Raw genomic sequence first — 16,416 nt, forward strand, 5'->3', positions numbered from 1 at the left:
AGATTCCTATAAAGTTTTCTATGACTTGTTTTCCATCAGGGTTTATTTAATGAGAAACTCTCCCACTATGATTTTGAGCTTTGTTGGCAAATTCACCTTTTAGAGTGTTGTTTACATAAAAATGAATAGCAGGAAGAGGAGGCCCAGAGAGGCTGAGGGATCTCCATCTTTGGAAACTCAACTGGACATGGCCCTGAGCAACCTGTAGTTGACTCTGCTGGGAGGAGGGGGTTTGGATTAGGTGATGTCGAGTGGTCTTCCTGCCTCGACCATTTTGTGATACCTGGAGTTAGTGAGCACTCTGTGATTGTCCACGCTGTGTTCTTTGATTGGTTTTAAAGCATTGGTCATCACCCCTGAAATAACACAGCTCATGAAATCCCCACTAGATTGGGGATTGTTTTACCTTAGCATGTAAAGGATACCACCTGAGATGTCCTACGATATCTTACTTGGCCTCTGGCTGCAGCTCCAGAAAGAGAAGATTCTCTCGTTATTACAGAGTTGTATCTGCCAACCCCAAGCAGAGCTCTTAGATGCCCTGGAACACCCCAAAAACCACTAAGCTAAAAATTAAGTGCTTAGTGGATTTATCTAGGAGTAATCAGCTCCTGGTCATGCTAATTTTACTGAATGTGGAGCCATTCTGCTCATACATCTGTATTTTAGTTTGCAGTGATGATTTAACTCATAAATTCAAAGGCTTCACTGTGATGAATGAAACGGAGCGATATGAAGCCCTCAGACACTGTCGTTATGTGGATGAGGTCATCAGAGATGCACCCTGGACACTGACACCTGAGTTCCTTGAAAAACATAAGGTACATTTCTCCCCTTATCTCACCCTTCCCCTTTGTAGACTGACATTTGAGAATAAGCAAGTCTGAAATTCTGTTAGGTGGAGCAAATTACTTAATTCAGTTAATTCCAGCCACTGAAATCAGGTACATAGCATTCCTTGCCTCCATCTCTGTCGGAAAACGTTATATTTATTTTGCCTTTTTTTCTCAATATGCTGAGATGATTTCTCTACTGGGATTTCTGAAGGGTAAAATAACAGTGAAAAAATTACTGATAAATTGACTTTCAGAAAAGGAGATGGTGAACCAGGAAAGTTGTCACCTAGTGACTGAAGTCCTGAATTAAAGGCATGTTTCTTATTAATAGCAACAGGTGCAATATGTAAAAATACCACGTGCCCTCTAAAAGGCAGGATAGAGTCCTCAACATGCTATTGATTGCCTTGCAACATATATGAATCCTAACAAAAGCATAATTAACTAGGATGTATTTTAGTGTCCTCATCACTGGGTGACAAAATGACAGCATGACAGTGCTAGGTATACATGTATACATGCACAGCCCTAAGGATCCAAAATCAATTATCCTGCCTCCATGGTTTTGAAAGCCAGGGCTTCACCACTTGCGTCTGCAGTAGCAATAAAAGCAGGAGTATGTGTCTTGGGTTTTGTACTGCAATATCACACTGAGCCAGTCAGAGTGATGTGGTAGTGGCAGTGCTTTTGGAGAGAAGATTTCTGTTTTTTCATAATTGATCATACAACACAGCAGTTGCAGGCCCAAATCTAGTCCAATATACTAGGCGATGGCTTTAGGATGAGAATGTCAAAAGCAAGTTAGCTGGAGTCAAGAAAAGAGATAACTCTCTATAACAATTCCCCAGTGAACCAAAATTTAGTGATGGTGGGATGTGGTTATTCTTCTGTTCACTGGCAGATTGACTTCGTAGCACATGATGACATCCCGTACTCTTCCGCTGGATCGGATGATGTATACAAACATATAAAGGAGGCAGGTAAGGGCAGCTTTACATTTTTAGCACCTTCCTTTTCAGCCTCAGCTCAAATTCTTTTACTGTCTTTTAACCACAACTGCTGGGAGAGAAGCAGTAGAGATAATATCACATTGTCTTGCACCCTAATGGTAGGTACTGCTGATTTGAGCAGAAAGATTCACTTTGAAAAAAACCTCAAGGGATATCCTTGGCTGAATTCCTACCATAATCCCAAGGAAACCATTCAGATTGAGCACAAAATAGACCCATCTGGGTTTTTAAAACAATTTTGTGGTGCTTGACTGAGACTTTTGAATGGATGAAAATGAGTTCAGTTTCCACAGCAGCCCAGCCAGCTTTAGTTTTTGATAACCACAAACTGATGGCTCTTTGACACATACCAGTCCTGAATATGGGCAAGCAAAGGCAACCTTCAGGAGCCATTAGGATCCACTTGCACTGAGGGTCTTTTTCATTACACTGCCAGAGGGTTTAAATCAGTATCAAGAGTAATTAACTTACCATGACTATTTAGCAGTTTTATTGACTACCATATTACATTGAACATGAAGATGCTGAACTCATTAGGAGTTTGTATCTCTTTGGTTCAAGGAAGATGAATTAAATTTGAGGAGGTAACGTCAAGCCACTGTTTGCCAGCAGTAGCTATCCTAACACAGTGAACAGTGCAGGAGGAGGAACAAATCACATCCTTCTTCTCTGGCTCCCTGGAGATGCTGCTTTGAACCCTGGCAAATCCAGCCTCTTTCTGTTCTGCATAAACATGTATATTGGAGGCTTGAAAAATTTCCAGAGCAATCTGCCTGATGGTAGTATGTCATGCAAAGTGACCTTCCCAAGCTATACAATGACAGCTATAGACCAGGTATTGACCTGAGCTGAAGGAGTGAGCTTTTTATAGCAGCAGTTCTTGATCTTTTTCCACTTATGAACCTCCCTGTGGTATCAGACCCACAGCCCTCCTTTGGGAACAACTGTCTACAGTTTCAGAGCCAACGCCAGCTTCCTTCAGTAGGCAGTGAAAAAAGGCCCCTCTGGTAAGACTGGGTCACCAAGGGACATACCGCACACATCCTGGACAAGCAGCTATTTTCCTTTTCTTCTGTAAGGTACTGAGTGCACAGGACAACATGACAGGAGCTCTTGGTGTCACTGGATCAATTATCCTGCCTAATTATCAAACACCAGACTGGGTGTGAGAGTGCTCAAACGTGGCACACCCTTCTCTGCTGTCCTTGGGCATGGGTGCGGTACACACATGACTCGATGAGAAACTCAAACTTTGCAGAAGAGAATATGGACTTGCAGCTTCAGGGACTTATGGTCTGTTGTGGCTGTCACCACGAGATACCAGAGAAGCATCTTGAGTCTTGTATGGCTGAATTTTGCTACATAGAAATTGGGAATAATGTTAACTTACTTGTGATGAGTTTTGAGATCTAGTGCTGTAATAGTCCCTAATGCTCCAGAGTAGCATTATTACAATAATGAATTTCCCCTTTGTCCTAGGGGTTTTGCTTTAAATAGACCAGTACTGTTGATACATTTGCACGTTTTTCTGTAGTTCCAGTATTCCCATTTTCCCACATCAGGTTGTTGGACAGCAGAAAAGCAGATGTGAACCTTGGAGCTCCTTGGGTAGATTCTCATGGGCTCCCAATTCCCCACTGTCTTCAGTGGGTGGGAGGGTGAATAGGCAATGGTGAGCTGGGTAACAGTGCACTGACTAAACTTTTGCACATCTGTGAACAGTTAGCTTGGAAAACATGGATCAGTCCAATACATGAAGCATATGAAAGCAAAGTCAATGGCTAAAGGTAATGTTCACCTACAGTTCAACTTTCAGCTTAACAAAGGTGGGGTTTAAATTTTGTTCATGTATTCTTGTAACTCCTATCTATGAAGGTTTCTGGCTCAAAGTAGGTTTCACCACTTCCAAAAATAGTTTCCTGAGTGACTGCTGCAAGCCTGAAAAGCAACGATCGGGGAAACATGTCTGCTCATGATTAAAGTAATCTATTTTTTTAGCAGGGTATTAATTAGAGATCAGAAAGAAAAAATATCACATAGCATTTAGTCACAAGAGACTGCTAAGCTTCTTGATTCGTTCTCCGAGTCTTTTTCCAACCCTGTAAAATTAGCTACCAATGCCTGCTTACTTCAAGTGAACATGTGAGGATTAATTTGCCAGTAGCTATACCACCATTTTAAGACAAAGCACTACCTCTTTTTTCCCAAACCATCTCCAGTCTTCTCTCTCTCTCTTTCTCATCAGCAGCTTCATGTTGCAATTCCATATAAGTGATAGTAGTAATTTTTTTGTAGCTCTAAATAACTACTAAAGCAAGGTGTGCCAGCACTTTGCTACTATTACATTTGTGAATTGTGTTAACAGTTTAGGTGCTCCTGCCTTGATGAGGAGCAGTTAGAGAGCCACATATATCTCAGTTGTGTTGAGGAAAATACAAGCAGTATTGATAAATGGCCAGATTTCTTGGGGACTGATTTGTCAGAGCAGGGAGGATGCTCTGATTTGTCAGAGCACTGACATGGCTGGGTAGACACAAAACACTACCATTACACTTCACCTTCCTGTTACAAACTACTGGAACCTCCAGGGTGTTTTCCAGTTACTGTAATGCCTCTTTTTCCTGGCTTTGGTCAAGGCCAGACACTGGTCTGTTCTACTCAGCAGAACAAAGTCTATCAAATGGTGCAGCACAGGAGTAGAAATAAAGGAGAGCAGCAAACGTCCCTGCTCCTTTATATAACATTAAATAAAGGCTATGCTTATGGAAAGAACTGCTCAGTGAATTGCCACAACTGTGAAACTTGGCCTTCCTGGCTTGGGAGCCCCTGCCAGTCTAATAACTTCCACACCACAGCTGATACTGTACAGAGGGAAATTTTTAGTCTTTCTAAAGACTTTAGAAAAAATTAATAGTATAGCAATCTTGCCTTCCCCAAACTCAGACAGAAAGAACAGGAGAGAACTAGGAATAAGGCAGAACTGCAAGCCTTTTACCTTTGGTCAGGCATTTTTGTGTTCATCCTCAGCTATCTACTGCAGCTCCTGGTCCTGCCAAGCTTTATCAGCAGGCTTTCTTTTCCCACTTTTCTCAGGAATGTTTGTACCTACGCAGAGAACCGAAGGTATCTCCACATCGGATATCATCACACGGATCGTCCGGGACTATGACGTGTATGCCCGGCGCAACCTCCAGCGAGGATACACCGCCAAAGAGCTGAATGTCAGTTTTATAAATGTGAGTACATTGATCTGCATTTGCTCCTCAAGCTCTCTCCTAGCATCCTGAGTGTAAAGTAAAGGTTAAGAAATAGTATCTTCCTCCTGCTGCTTTTAAAATAGCTGGAAAGAACTTAATTTAAAAAGAAACTGGTACACTGAGGGTAGTTTTAATTGCTCCTATTAATTAGAAGCCTCATTTCCATATTACGCTTTTCACAAAGCTGCTGCTCCCCCTTCCTCCTTGAGCTGTAGGTGACAAAAACACACTAGGAAGGAGCCCACCCTCCCACCAGAGGTTGCTCAACCACTCACCCAACACACAATTTCTTTCTTTATTCCTATTCCAAGAAGGCAGCCCAGAGAGCATGGATTTTGAAATCCCAAGTTTCTCTCAAGCGTGATAGGATTAAAAAAACCAACAAAACAAAACCCCAAAAAAACCTCTTAACAAAACCAATGACAAAGCAGTGAGATTGCTACCGAATGCTAAAATGGTTTTCAAAAAGAAAGAAGTATGCTAGGAAGCTGGTGTATAAATTATGCTGCTGTAGAGCTCAGAAGCCACAATGCCAAGAGTGCCATGTGAAACAATTGCTGAGATTATTCATCTTCCACATGCAGACCTGCCCCTCCAGTGAGAAGTAAACACTTCACAGAAATTAGACTTTACCTTCCTTCATTTTCTGTTTCAAGTCTTGACTTAAACCTCAAGATAACCCACATAACTGAAATCTCCCTTGTGACTGACATGGCTCACAGCAGGATCTCTCACCTTCCCTCCCTGGAGCTTGGAAACCCCCTTGTGAAGGACTGAATTGTGTTATTTCATTAGAGTTTAGTTTATCTGTTTCTGTTTATCTCTTTCTTATTTTGAAGTCTGGCAGATAAACCCCAGATCACAGGGCATAAATATTTATTTCACTGTGCTTTTTTATAAAGTCTTCTACACCTTCAAAAAATCCTGCTTGTAAGTACTCCACCCAGAAGGATCACTATTGCAAATATCCATTAAAATAAGGCATGCTGGATGCCTTGAAGGTTCTCAAATTTATTATTTAGCATCTGTGAGGTTAAGATACTGTTGCGTAAGTTGTGCTTTCCCCCTCCCCCACCCCGTCTCAGACACTGTTGTATCCTGAAGAACCTCCTGACATCTGGTTATTTAGCTTACAGTAATTTAAATGCAGAAATGCTGATTTGCACCAGAGACTGTTTGTGTTTCAAAATTAAATGCCCATGATTTCACAAGGCAGAAGAACACTGGTTTCCTCATTAAAGGAAGGGCTGATCACGTTCTAGGTGCAGAGTGAGTTTGGTTTCTTTGGACCTTGGGGATTTTGTTTGTGCTTGTGCCCTGCAAAGATTGTGCTTTTAGTGATTTGTGAGCTAGAATAAACCCCACTACAGTGCTTGTTTTTAAAGTAAATTCAAGTGGCCATTAAATGGAGTTAACAGAGAATTAAAAGCCAATAGTGATCTGTGCTTCTACACAGACCACCACACCTTCAAGAGCACATCTTGTTTATCTGCTTGTACCAAAAATTTGTGGAGCACACAAGCATTTCAAGACAAAACCCCTTTAATCCTGAAGTATTTCAGAAGCTTTTGCCAGGAGCTCTGTAATATTATCTTCTGTGTCTCTCCTTTTCTGTGTGACTTAGCAATTAGGAGTTGCTCTCTTTTCTATGAAGTTTGCTGGCCACAGGCCACTGACCTACACACACCTGTGTTGCAGCCAGAAGATCCTGTATTAGCCAGGCTCAGAGTTGATGAGAGTTTTCCTTCTGCTCTGCAGAAATCCACACAAAGTGACATTTTGGTCCAAGTTAACATCTAGACTGGCAAGTCAGCAGCATTTGCTAGTAGACCTAGGGAGATTTGCCTTTTGCCTACTGTTTAACTTTGAGCTGTTCATTTCTCACTCATATCCTTCACAAGATTCATATCATTTTCAAAGTGCATTCAGTTTGAAAATACAGAAAAGATTCATGTAGTGGATTAAACACAGTAGTCACACAGGAAGTCTTTTCAATATGTACCTTCTGCACTAAATTCCACAAACGTTAAACTTGCATTTGTAAAAATAACATGGGAATAGCTAATCAGGGCCATATTTATTAGGATGCATTAATGCAATTTTTTTGTCTTATCAACTGTTTGTGGCTGATTATTTCCAAGTTTTTTATTAATCTCTGAACACACTTTTAAAACAGGAGAAGAAATATCGCTTTCAAAACCAAGTGGACAAAATGAAAGAAAAAGTCAAGAATGTGGAGGAAAAGTCAAAAGAATTTGTTTACAAGGTGGAAGAGAAGAGCCATGACCTCATTCAGAAGTGGGAGGAAAAGTCCAGGGAATTTATTGGCAACTTTTTAGAGCTGTTTGGACCTGACGGAGCTTGGGTAGGTATTCTGCCATCCCAGGAAGTCTGAGTTGTTTTTATTTCTCCTCTCTAACACAGGTCAAGAGCAGATGCTTCTGCTGCATTCTTAGTCTCAAAAGCCAGCACAGCAAGGTAATGGCAGACCTGGCTGCTGGAGCCATTAATGCATACCAATACTGCAACAGAAGGATTTGCTGCTTCTGGCTGTTGCTTGTTTGGGATATCTGTATTTTCTGAAGGTGTTATGCTGAACGTAGTACTGTGTTCAGCAGAGCACCACACAAGCAAACAGGCCAATACAGTCTGTTGGCCCTGTTAGCATTAAATGCAACCACTCTGACGTCAGGGATATACACTGGAGGTAGTGAGGGAAAACAGGACCATTGAAAAGCTTTTCAGTAGTTCTCTTCATGCTCTGTATTCAGCAGTAGATTATAATTTTCTAACTTCAAAAACTACTGACAGCAGGGAAGGCTCAGGTGGGACTGAAGCACTTGCAAAGCTCTGCTTGGTATGTGCTGGCTTCACAGACCCATTTACTAATGGTCCCCAAGTGCCTTGGACAGGCAGTTGAGAATCTGCAACAGCATCTTTCTGGGGAGAAACCTTCTCAAACCAAACTCAGCTGGTGAGTTGGTGGCACTTCAGAGCCCCAAAAGAGTCCTGGCCCCCATCTGTCAGTTCTGATAGCATGCCAGACCTCAAGAAGCTTTGTTTTCTTGTATGACTTCGTTTTGCTGCATTGAAACCAGTAACAAAGCTTAACTGGAATGTAGAATTTATCTGTGTTGCGATGAAAGCCCAGACCCTCCAGTGCAGGCACCATCTCAGACACGCTGCTCTGTTTGCAAACTCTCAGTGAAAAAGAATTTCCTTCTGTTGGAATGAACTTAGCAGAGCTTTTGTTTGTAAACAAACACATAGGAAGAGTCACAGAGCTTTTGTGAATTAAGTAGCTCACATCAGTGCTGTGTCACAACTCAGTGCCACCAAGTCATGCAGTACCTGTCTGTTACTGGAGTTCTCATCTTTGCACTGACTTGCCATGTTGATTACACTCAGTTGAGGAAAACCTAAAATTAGGCTGTGAAGGCTTCAGAGCAGAGACTTTGTCATCTTACAGCTGCTTGTGTCCATTCGAAGGCAGTGAACAACACAGGCCCCAGCCACATGAACAGTGAGCTTATTTAACAGTTTGTTCATGGACACTGTCATGTTCCTGGGGGAGAGCAAGAAGGCAACTCTTCTGATGAAATGCTCAGGTCTTCCTGCATTGTCCACATCCACATGAAGCTTCCTCTGTGAGTTGTTGCCCATAGAACTTGGTGTGTGTTCCCCATGTGGGATGGTCCTGTGGCCATAGGTGCTGAATAACTGAAGCTGATGCTAACAGAGCACGTGAAAGCCACAGGAGGTGAGTTTAGCTGTGCAGAGAGAGGAGAAGAATTAAAAAGCATTGACTCCATTTCCTGACTCTACCCACTCAACACTGCACACTAATGGCATTTTTAAAAACCTTTGCTGATAAAACATTTTACCAAATTCAATTAAGGAAAAGGTGCTCTGCAAAGGTCTTTTAAAATCTGGAAACTCTTGTTTTCTGAGTAAGTGTTTGACCACAGAGTAGGAAGTCTGGTGTAATCACAGGGACTTTAGCTAAGAACAAGAGGAGTGAAATCTCTTCACAGTGTTGTAGGAAGAGCATCAGTGACAGCAAGCTGAGAGGTGGTGTAGCTTTTTTAAAATCAGTTTGAGCCCTGGCAACAGGAAAGACTTTTAAAATAATGATAACTTACTATTAGTGTCAAAACTGTTATTAATGTTAATTTGCCTTATCACTGTTAGATGTTGCTTTTAATGTTGACATTAAAAGTACAGGAATCGTTACGGGCATGTTGGATTTCTAGATCAGTAATTTGCATGCCATTAATATGCTATTATTATTTCACAAATAATTATTATAATACACTTTATGCTAGCATCAGTTTTCTAAAAGTAAGGGCCATGTAACCCACAAAAAAACCACCCGTTTGTGAAAGAGGTCAAAATGTCAGTTTTCAAATGTCTAGATGTCTATAATTCATGGGCAGTTTTGCCCACCTGTGCAATCCCCTGTGCATATGTTTTCTGCAAGAGAGTCACAGCGGGGTCAGAAACAATGATTAATGTGGCATGAAGCTTTTCTGTGATGTGAGACAGGACCACCACGCAGCCTGGCACACAGGGCCTAATGGCAGAGACACCACTCCAGGGTGCAGGTGTCCATTCCACCTCCTCTCAAGACATGTACAAGCAGGCACCTACAGCTGAGGGCAGTGGAGAGAAAGCACAGCTCACAGGGCAGGGTTTCTGTGCCAGTCTCCCTCAGAAATGTCCCTTCAAATGAGATGTCCCTTCAAGGGGCTGGCTTCCCTCTGCTCAGCACACAGGGGCACTCGGGGAAGGTTGCCTTCCAAATAGCTGCATCACCTCAGACATCAGCAGGGGCTCAGATAAGACAGGTTGCAACTAGAACCTGGGGATGCTGTTTAGGCCGCACCACCTGTCTGCAGCGTGGACCTAAAATGCCCTTAGAACAATCAGCAGCTCCAAAGCAGAAGCCTTCTCTTAACACCCAGCTGGCATTTTCTTTGCAAAGCAAAGGGGTATCAACATACAGGCAATAAAATTCAGAAACAGGCAAAATGTTTTTTCCCAGTAGCGAGTTTCCCAAAAACAAACCCTAAACTGGTTGGGTGTACCTGAACTTGCTTGAATCAAGGCTTTGAAATGATTTCCCTGCCTTTGGTAAAGGTCCTCAGTGCATCCAGCCTTGTCTAACCCTCCAGCACTCCAGGGAAGCCATTAACACTTGTTCTGCTTCTTCAGTACCCAGTGGCCCAAGGAGCTCCTTGCCTGCGAAGGGCATGGCTTACTGACCCTGCTAGGGCACAGCTGGAGAGAAAGAGGTTGTGAGGCAGGTGGATGACACCACCTCCTCCTCCTGCAGAGCTGTGGTTTGAGCCAGCAGCCTGGTGGTTCCAGCACTAATGCAGGAGGCAACGCGGAGGGGCCAGGCACTTGCCCTACTGAAGGTGTGAGTGTATCAGCTTGTTCAAGCAACAAACTCTTCACTGAAGACCTGGGAAGCAGGTGTCCTACAGCCTGGCTGAGGGACTTAGCAGGAAGGTGGGATTCCCCTTTCCATCCCTGGCCTCTGTGACTAAGGTACAGTCAAGTACCCCCTACCACCTGGGATGGTGCACGCCAAGCCAAGATGGGACACTTGGATGTCCCCTAGCACTGGTACTCCCCATGAAGCACCACTGTGCCACTGAGTTGTTTGAAGTAACAGAAGGAAGTCAAAGTATTTCAATTGACCAGGAAAAAGATATTTCATATCAAACATGGGGGTTTTTTATCAGGGATTATCTTCAGTAAGAGGGTGAAACAACTTAAGCTCACAGAACCTCACATTTCTGTGATCTACAGAGAAATTTTGCACCCCTACCACTGAATTGCAAATGGGCCCTGGGGCTTTGCCAGCCCTGGTGCCATCCTCGCAGCTCTCAGCTGCAGAAATCCTCCCCCTCTGAATGCTTCCTGGCACCATTTATCAGGAGCAACCACCATCTGCTAACTATTGAGATTTTAGGAAGTCTTTACTAATATTTTGACCTAGCAGTAGTGCAGGGGTAGGTTACACACCATGGGGTTTTATGCACGAGAGCCTTGGTAAGTGTAGCTTCAGGCAGGAACTGTTCTGCCATTCCACACTGCAGCAACATCCAGCCTCTAAGACTAAGTCAGTAAAGGCAAATGGGATAAAGATGTAAATTAGGAGAGGGAGCTCACAGAAGAACAGCTAAGTTCAGTATTTGTGCTTGATTTTTAAGCCCTGGGATTTAGTGAACACCCAGAAACCTGAGGGGCAAACCAGCCTCTGCCTCTCCACTGGCAGGGAATACTGAGTTTCAGAGAGGAGGAGAAGGAGCAAGACAGGCAGCCAGATGCTCTGTGGCTGGGGGGAAGGTCAGCACAGAGCAGAGTCACTGCAGCAGGAAGGGGAATAGGAACAAGATGAAAACTTAGCTGAGGTCAAGTTTGCAGCTGCCCAAACAGGCAAACCCCATGCACTCTGCACAAGTATTTTCCTCTCAGACCTGAGTGGTAACGTAACTTTCTTGGGGCTGGATCTTCCTTTCAGCCAAGCATGGCCTGTGACCTGACTGCCAGTACTTCAGCCAAGGTTGAGACTTCTTGCTCCCCATCCCCAGGAGGAGCAGCAGGGCACTCGGATTTGGCATTTTCCATGTGAAGCCTGTGCAGCACATGCCACATCTTCCATAACCCAGCATGACGCAAGGCCACATTGCTACTAATGAGTAGAGGCACTTGCCTTATTGTAGCAGATTGCTTGACTGCAGAGGTGTCTCTTCCACTCCACCAGCTCTGGCAGGCCTCCACTCAGCTTGACAAAGCAAAAGTGACAATAAAGCTCCAAGCAGAACACAGAGCCTGCAAGTGTTTTTTCTCTTTTCAACAGACATGCGAATTCTGACATTCCCACCTTCAGTTTATGGGTTTGGGTCATGCCTGCTCCAGAGAGCTGGGGAAGTGGCTGCCAGTATTTGGCAGGGACCAGGCTGTCTCCCTTGGGAAGGGAAGGAGGAATAAAAGCTGGGAAAGCCAGGAAGCTCAGGAGGAGATGGGTGGTCCTTCCCAACATTCTAGAAGGAAAAGGCCATGGGAAGTAGGAATGTTGACCTTTTGAGACAAGAGGCTGATGAACGCGTACAAAAAAATACAAAGGGAGTCCCCCCGTGTGGTTCGGGCCAGTACAAAGGGTGTTCTCACACAGGAGGTGGCCCAGCTGAGGTAAAAACTTGCATGCAAGGACCAGGTTATCATGAGCACAGCAGAGGCAAACCAGCCATGCTCCAGGGCTCTGGCTCCCGGCTCACTCCCCAGTGAGAGGCACAGTGCAGCCCCTGCCTGCCCACAGCCTTCTCTGTGCACTACTCAAAGAGCATCTTTTCACTTTGCTTTTGCAGAAGCAGATGTTCCAGGAACGAAGCGGCCGAATGCTCCAGGCTTTTTCTCCCCGGCAGAGCCCAAACAGCAGTCCTACGCGAGGCCGCTCTCCATCCCGTTCTCCATCTCCACCTTGGGTCATCAATAAGACCTCCCCTCCCTCTTCTCCAAAAGCTGCCTCTGCCTCTCTCAGCAGCATGAGCGAGGGAGATGAGGATGAAAAATAAAAAATATATTTTTTTAACCATGAGACAGAAGAACAAGCTATGAACTCAACCACTGGATGGGGAGAAGCGTGAGGAACACCAGGGGTATCTCTGACACCACGGATCGTGCTCTGGGAGATGTCAAAAATGAACTGGAGCACAGCAGGGGAGATCTCAGGAAGAGCTTATCCCATCCCCACTCTCTCGCGGTGCTGGAGACCCAGCCGGCAGCACTTGCCAGGCACAGCCCCAGGGACTGACAGAAAAACACATCCATGTGCAAGTTCCTGCCCCTGTCTTGCTGCTTTCCAGCTGCTGCTCCAGGCCAGGCCGGTGGGAGCTCTGCACCGAGGGGGGATGGCAGGAGGAGCCCAGCAGGCTCCTGATCCGGACCCAGCACACAGGGAAGTGCCGGCTGCAGCCTGCAGAGGGAGGAAGATGCCGTTGTACCCTGCTGACCTTGAGCTCTTCTGGCAGGTGAAGGAACCGCATTGCTGCAGGAAGTATGTTGAGAAACGGGGAATAAAGTTGGGTTTTTTTCCTTTTGAATAACATCTGCCCCAGAGCCCAAATCATGCACTGAAATGAAGAGCTGTCCAGGCAAGTTGGTGGAAATCCATTTAATATATTCAGTGCTGCTTGTTGACCAAGCCTCTGTGTGGGGTGTGTAAAGAGTCTGGCTTTTTGCTTTATCAAATTGCTCTCCGCGTTCCTAGTGCCTGAACAGCTGCCTGATCACTTCTGGTTTGCTCCCTGGCTTTGCACTTTGAAGGCAAGAAAGGAAATGAAAAGACAGCCCTAGCTGGAATGTGGTGGTGTAAGAAATAAGACAGTTTGAAGATGCTGGTGGTTTTTACTGGGGAATTTCTAAAAAGATCCCAAGGCCTTGGGATGTGGCCTCCTAGGAAAACCTGCTGCTCCCAGCTATGTATCAGCAAATGATAAGCAAACAGTGCTGTTGTCACATGGTATTCAGCCAGTTAAACTTCTCATCAAACTCTAAACAGGATGTGTTCACAGACACACTGCCCCTGCAGAGGATCCCAAACCTATTCCTCTACGCTAATATGGAGGAAAAAAATTTGAAAAAACCAAAGGAAACTTTCTGAACAGGATTAGACACAACTATTTTCTTTCTCCATCCATGACACCTGTACAGCCACAAGCAGAAACACAGAGGGTAGCACGGGTGAAGCTCTCCCCTCAATGCTGATCTTCCTACTGGGCAAAGCCAGTCCTGCCTGACATCTGGCTCCATGTTCAGTCCCTCAGCTGACACCTGCTGAAGTGGCTGCAGGGGCTGGCAGGATTCCTGAGCCCTGGGGCTGCTCTGCCTCACAGCTGCAGGAAACCCCCAGCCCCCAGCGCTGGGGTGGGGCTGTGCCACTGCTGCCATTTGGTCCCAGGCTTGCCTGGCACAGCTGCCTCAGCACATGGCCACCTTTGAGGCTCTCCAGCCCAGCAGCAGCTGTGGTGCCAGGGCAGCAGGTAAAGGCTGCCACTGCCCCCTGTCTCATGGGCAGCCTGCTGGGCACAGCCTCAACCAGTCCGGGAAGGGGGCTGCAGCCACAGAATCACTCTTGTGCCACTGCTGCCTGGAATTGCAAACCCACCAGGACACACCGGCTGCTGTGGGCAGCACCAGTCAGCACTGGCTGCTTCCCTGCACAGGCAGCACAAGGAACACTGGGGGAGGGAGGGCTCCACATTGCTCTTGGAAAAAAACTGAGGGACCAAGATGCCTGAGCATGTGGGGTGGTTGTGCTTGCTGGCAGCAGTGCCCCCCAGGCTGCTGTCCTTGCCTCACTGGGTGACTCGCTGGTAGATAAACTCCTTTCCAGATACTCTCTGGTCAGGTAAATTACAGACCTTGGTACCAGGCACCAAATTTGCCCCACACTCTGCTCACTCCCTACAGCTTTCTTCCATCCCCCACTATGAGGTAACTAATTTTTCTTTGGGAACATTTTGCCAGACACTTCTCAGACTACCACAAGACTGAGCACACTGCATCTCGTGCCACACTTTGTCCTCCAGAGTCAAGCTAGTTCCTTCACAGAGCTGCAAAAACAGGTGAGCAGGAAATAGGGTGGAATGTGCAAAGGGACAGCCACAGCTACTTCAGCTGCCGCCGTGCCCAATGGGACAATGCAATTAAAACCTTTCTCAGCCTTAGGCAACCTGTTACTGTAATTTCATACCTGGGATGCACTTGTTAGTTTTTCTGATCCTTTGCAAGTCTTAAGTCTTGCCATCACAAACCACTCCACCACCACAGGAACTGCCTGCTTCTACTGGTGCTGTTGATAGACGAGCCATGTCCAAATGCAATGGAGGTGGGCAAGGATTTGTTGTTCTTGGCTTTTACCATTGTTTTTTGTTCATTTTACTTTCATAGCACTAACTGTTTAGCAGCCCTTGCTCAGTGGTTTGAGTGGAGACAGCACCATGACTTGTAAATGGTAACTAGAGAAAAACTCACCAGTGGCCTGTTCTTAACAGAAGCTGTTTCTCAGGGTCACAGGTGGCTACCCAGCAACAAAGCCATATTCTGTACCAGGTGTCTTGTTTGCATTTAGGATATCAGTAAGCTGAAGCCTTTGCCCTGCTGGTACATTCATGTGCTGTCTCCAGCAAACCAGAACCTCATGGTGTCTGGACACATGAAAGGCAATTTTGCACTTCTGAGTCATGGTTGGGTTTTACTTTTCACAAGTGTTACTTTAATTGAGTCCTATTTATCAGCCAAGCTCCAAGTGAAAAATAAAGTGTATGACAGCCACAGCTGCCTCTCCCCTTCATTTTACAGCATCTTCAGACACATGAACACAACCTGCAGAGGAAACCCCACTGACGGCACAGTACCTGTTATCCCCATCCATGGTACCCCCCAAAGCCACAAGAGCAGCTCTGCCAACATGCCCAAAATTCTGCTGCTTGAGTTCTGCTGCTCTCTGCACAGCCAGAATCACCTCTCCTTGCCTTTACCTTGCAGCCAGAAAAATGTGGGTGAAGGTGGGGAAGTGCTGTCCCCGCTGGAAGGGTGGAGCATTAGACATCAACAAGTCTGAGACCTTGTTTACTCTCTGTCCCAGCACAGTGCAATCAGGAGCCACTGTTAGAATTCTTGCTTCAAAGTGGAAGAAAGAGACCGTGCTTTTGCAGCCATTCTGGTTCCACTGCTGAAAACCACCCCCAGCAGCAACTGAGTTGCTCTCATGGGTGCCGAGATGATGCATGGCTGTGCCGGATGGAAAACTGCAGCAGCAAACATGAGCCTTAGGGACAAATGCTGACACTGGCTTTTGGACTTGATTCTTCCTTGAGCCAAGTCAGTCTGGTGTCCGAATATTCTGCTTTGCTTTTTCCCATTTGTCCATTCTGTAAGAAGCTAGTACCTGCAGCAGCTGTAAAGATTATTTATTCAACAGTCCTGCCTCAGGCAGGGAGAAGCTGAACCAGCAAATGGCAGCTCAGGACTTCCTAGCTAAGATATTTTTAATAACAGAATAAGAAAATTTCAAAGTCATTGAGCATAGCAGAGAAACTATTTAATGGCACAGAGTCCACACCAAAACTCTCCCAGGTAATAAAAGGCTTATTACCTGAGATGGATTTGGACTGTTTTCAGCAGCACCTTGGTACCAGTTGGGAGAGCCATAAGAAACACCCCTGTGTGTGAGCTTACAGTGTGCAGCCCAGCCCAGAGGGGACCCTTGTTTTGGTTCACAGCAAACCCCTCTGGCAC

The 16,416-nt window shown here is 45.4% G+C and overlaps 1 protein-coding gene across 6 annotated transcripts in view; it reads left to right on the plus strand.

Annotated features, from left to right (window-relative positions):
* Window positions 1–15,452, plus strand: part of PCYT1B (phosphate cytidylyltransferase 1, choline, beta) — a 44,472-nt gene extending 29,020 nt beyond the window's left edge. For 4 of the 6 annotated variants that reach the window (XM_017728407.1, XM_017728411.1, XM_017728412.1 and 1 more), the window contains exons 5-9: window positions 670–821; window positions 1,738–1,816; window positions 4,940–5,082; window positions 7,280–7,468; window positions 12,483–15,452. In XM_017728407.1, coding sequence (XP_017583896.1) covers window positions 670–821; window positions 1,738–1,816; window positions 4,940–5,082; window positions 7,280–7,468; window positions 12,483–12,689 — 770 coding nt within the window. In that variant the 3' untranslated portion in view covers window positions 12,690–15,452. Of the gene's footprint in view, window positions 1–669; window positions 822–1,737; window positions 1,817–4,939; window positions 5,083–7,279; window positions 7,469–11,635; window positions 11,945–12,482 lie in introns of those variants that run through there. The other 2 variants (XM_017728409.1, XM_017728410.1) reach the window with 2 other exon arrangements.
* Window positions 15,453–16,416: the final 964 nt, after the last annotated feature.

The sequence above is a fragment of the Corvus brachyrhynchos genome, unplaced genomic scaffold (assembly GCF_000691975.1).
Source record: "Corvus brachyrhynchos isolate BGI_N302 unplaced genomic scaffold, ASM69197v1 scaffold11, whole genome shotgun sequence".
Classification (NCBI taxonomy): domain Eukaryota; kingdom Metazoa; phylum Chordata; class Aves; order Passeriformes; family Corvidae; genus Corvus; species Corvus brachyrhynchos.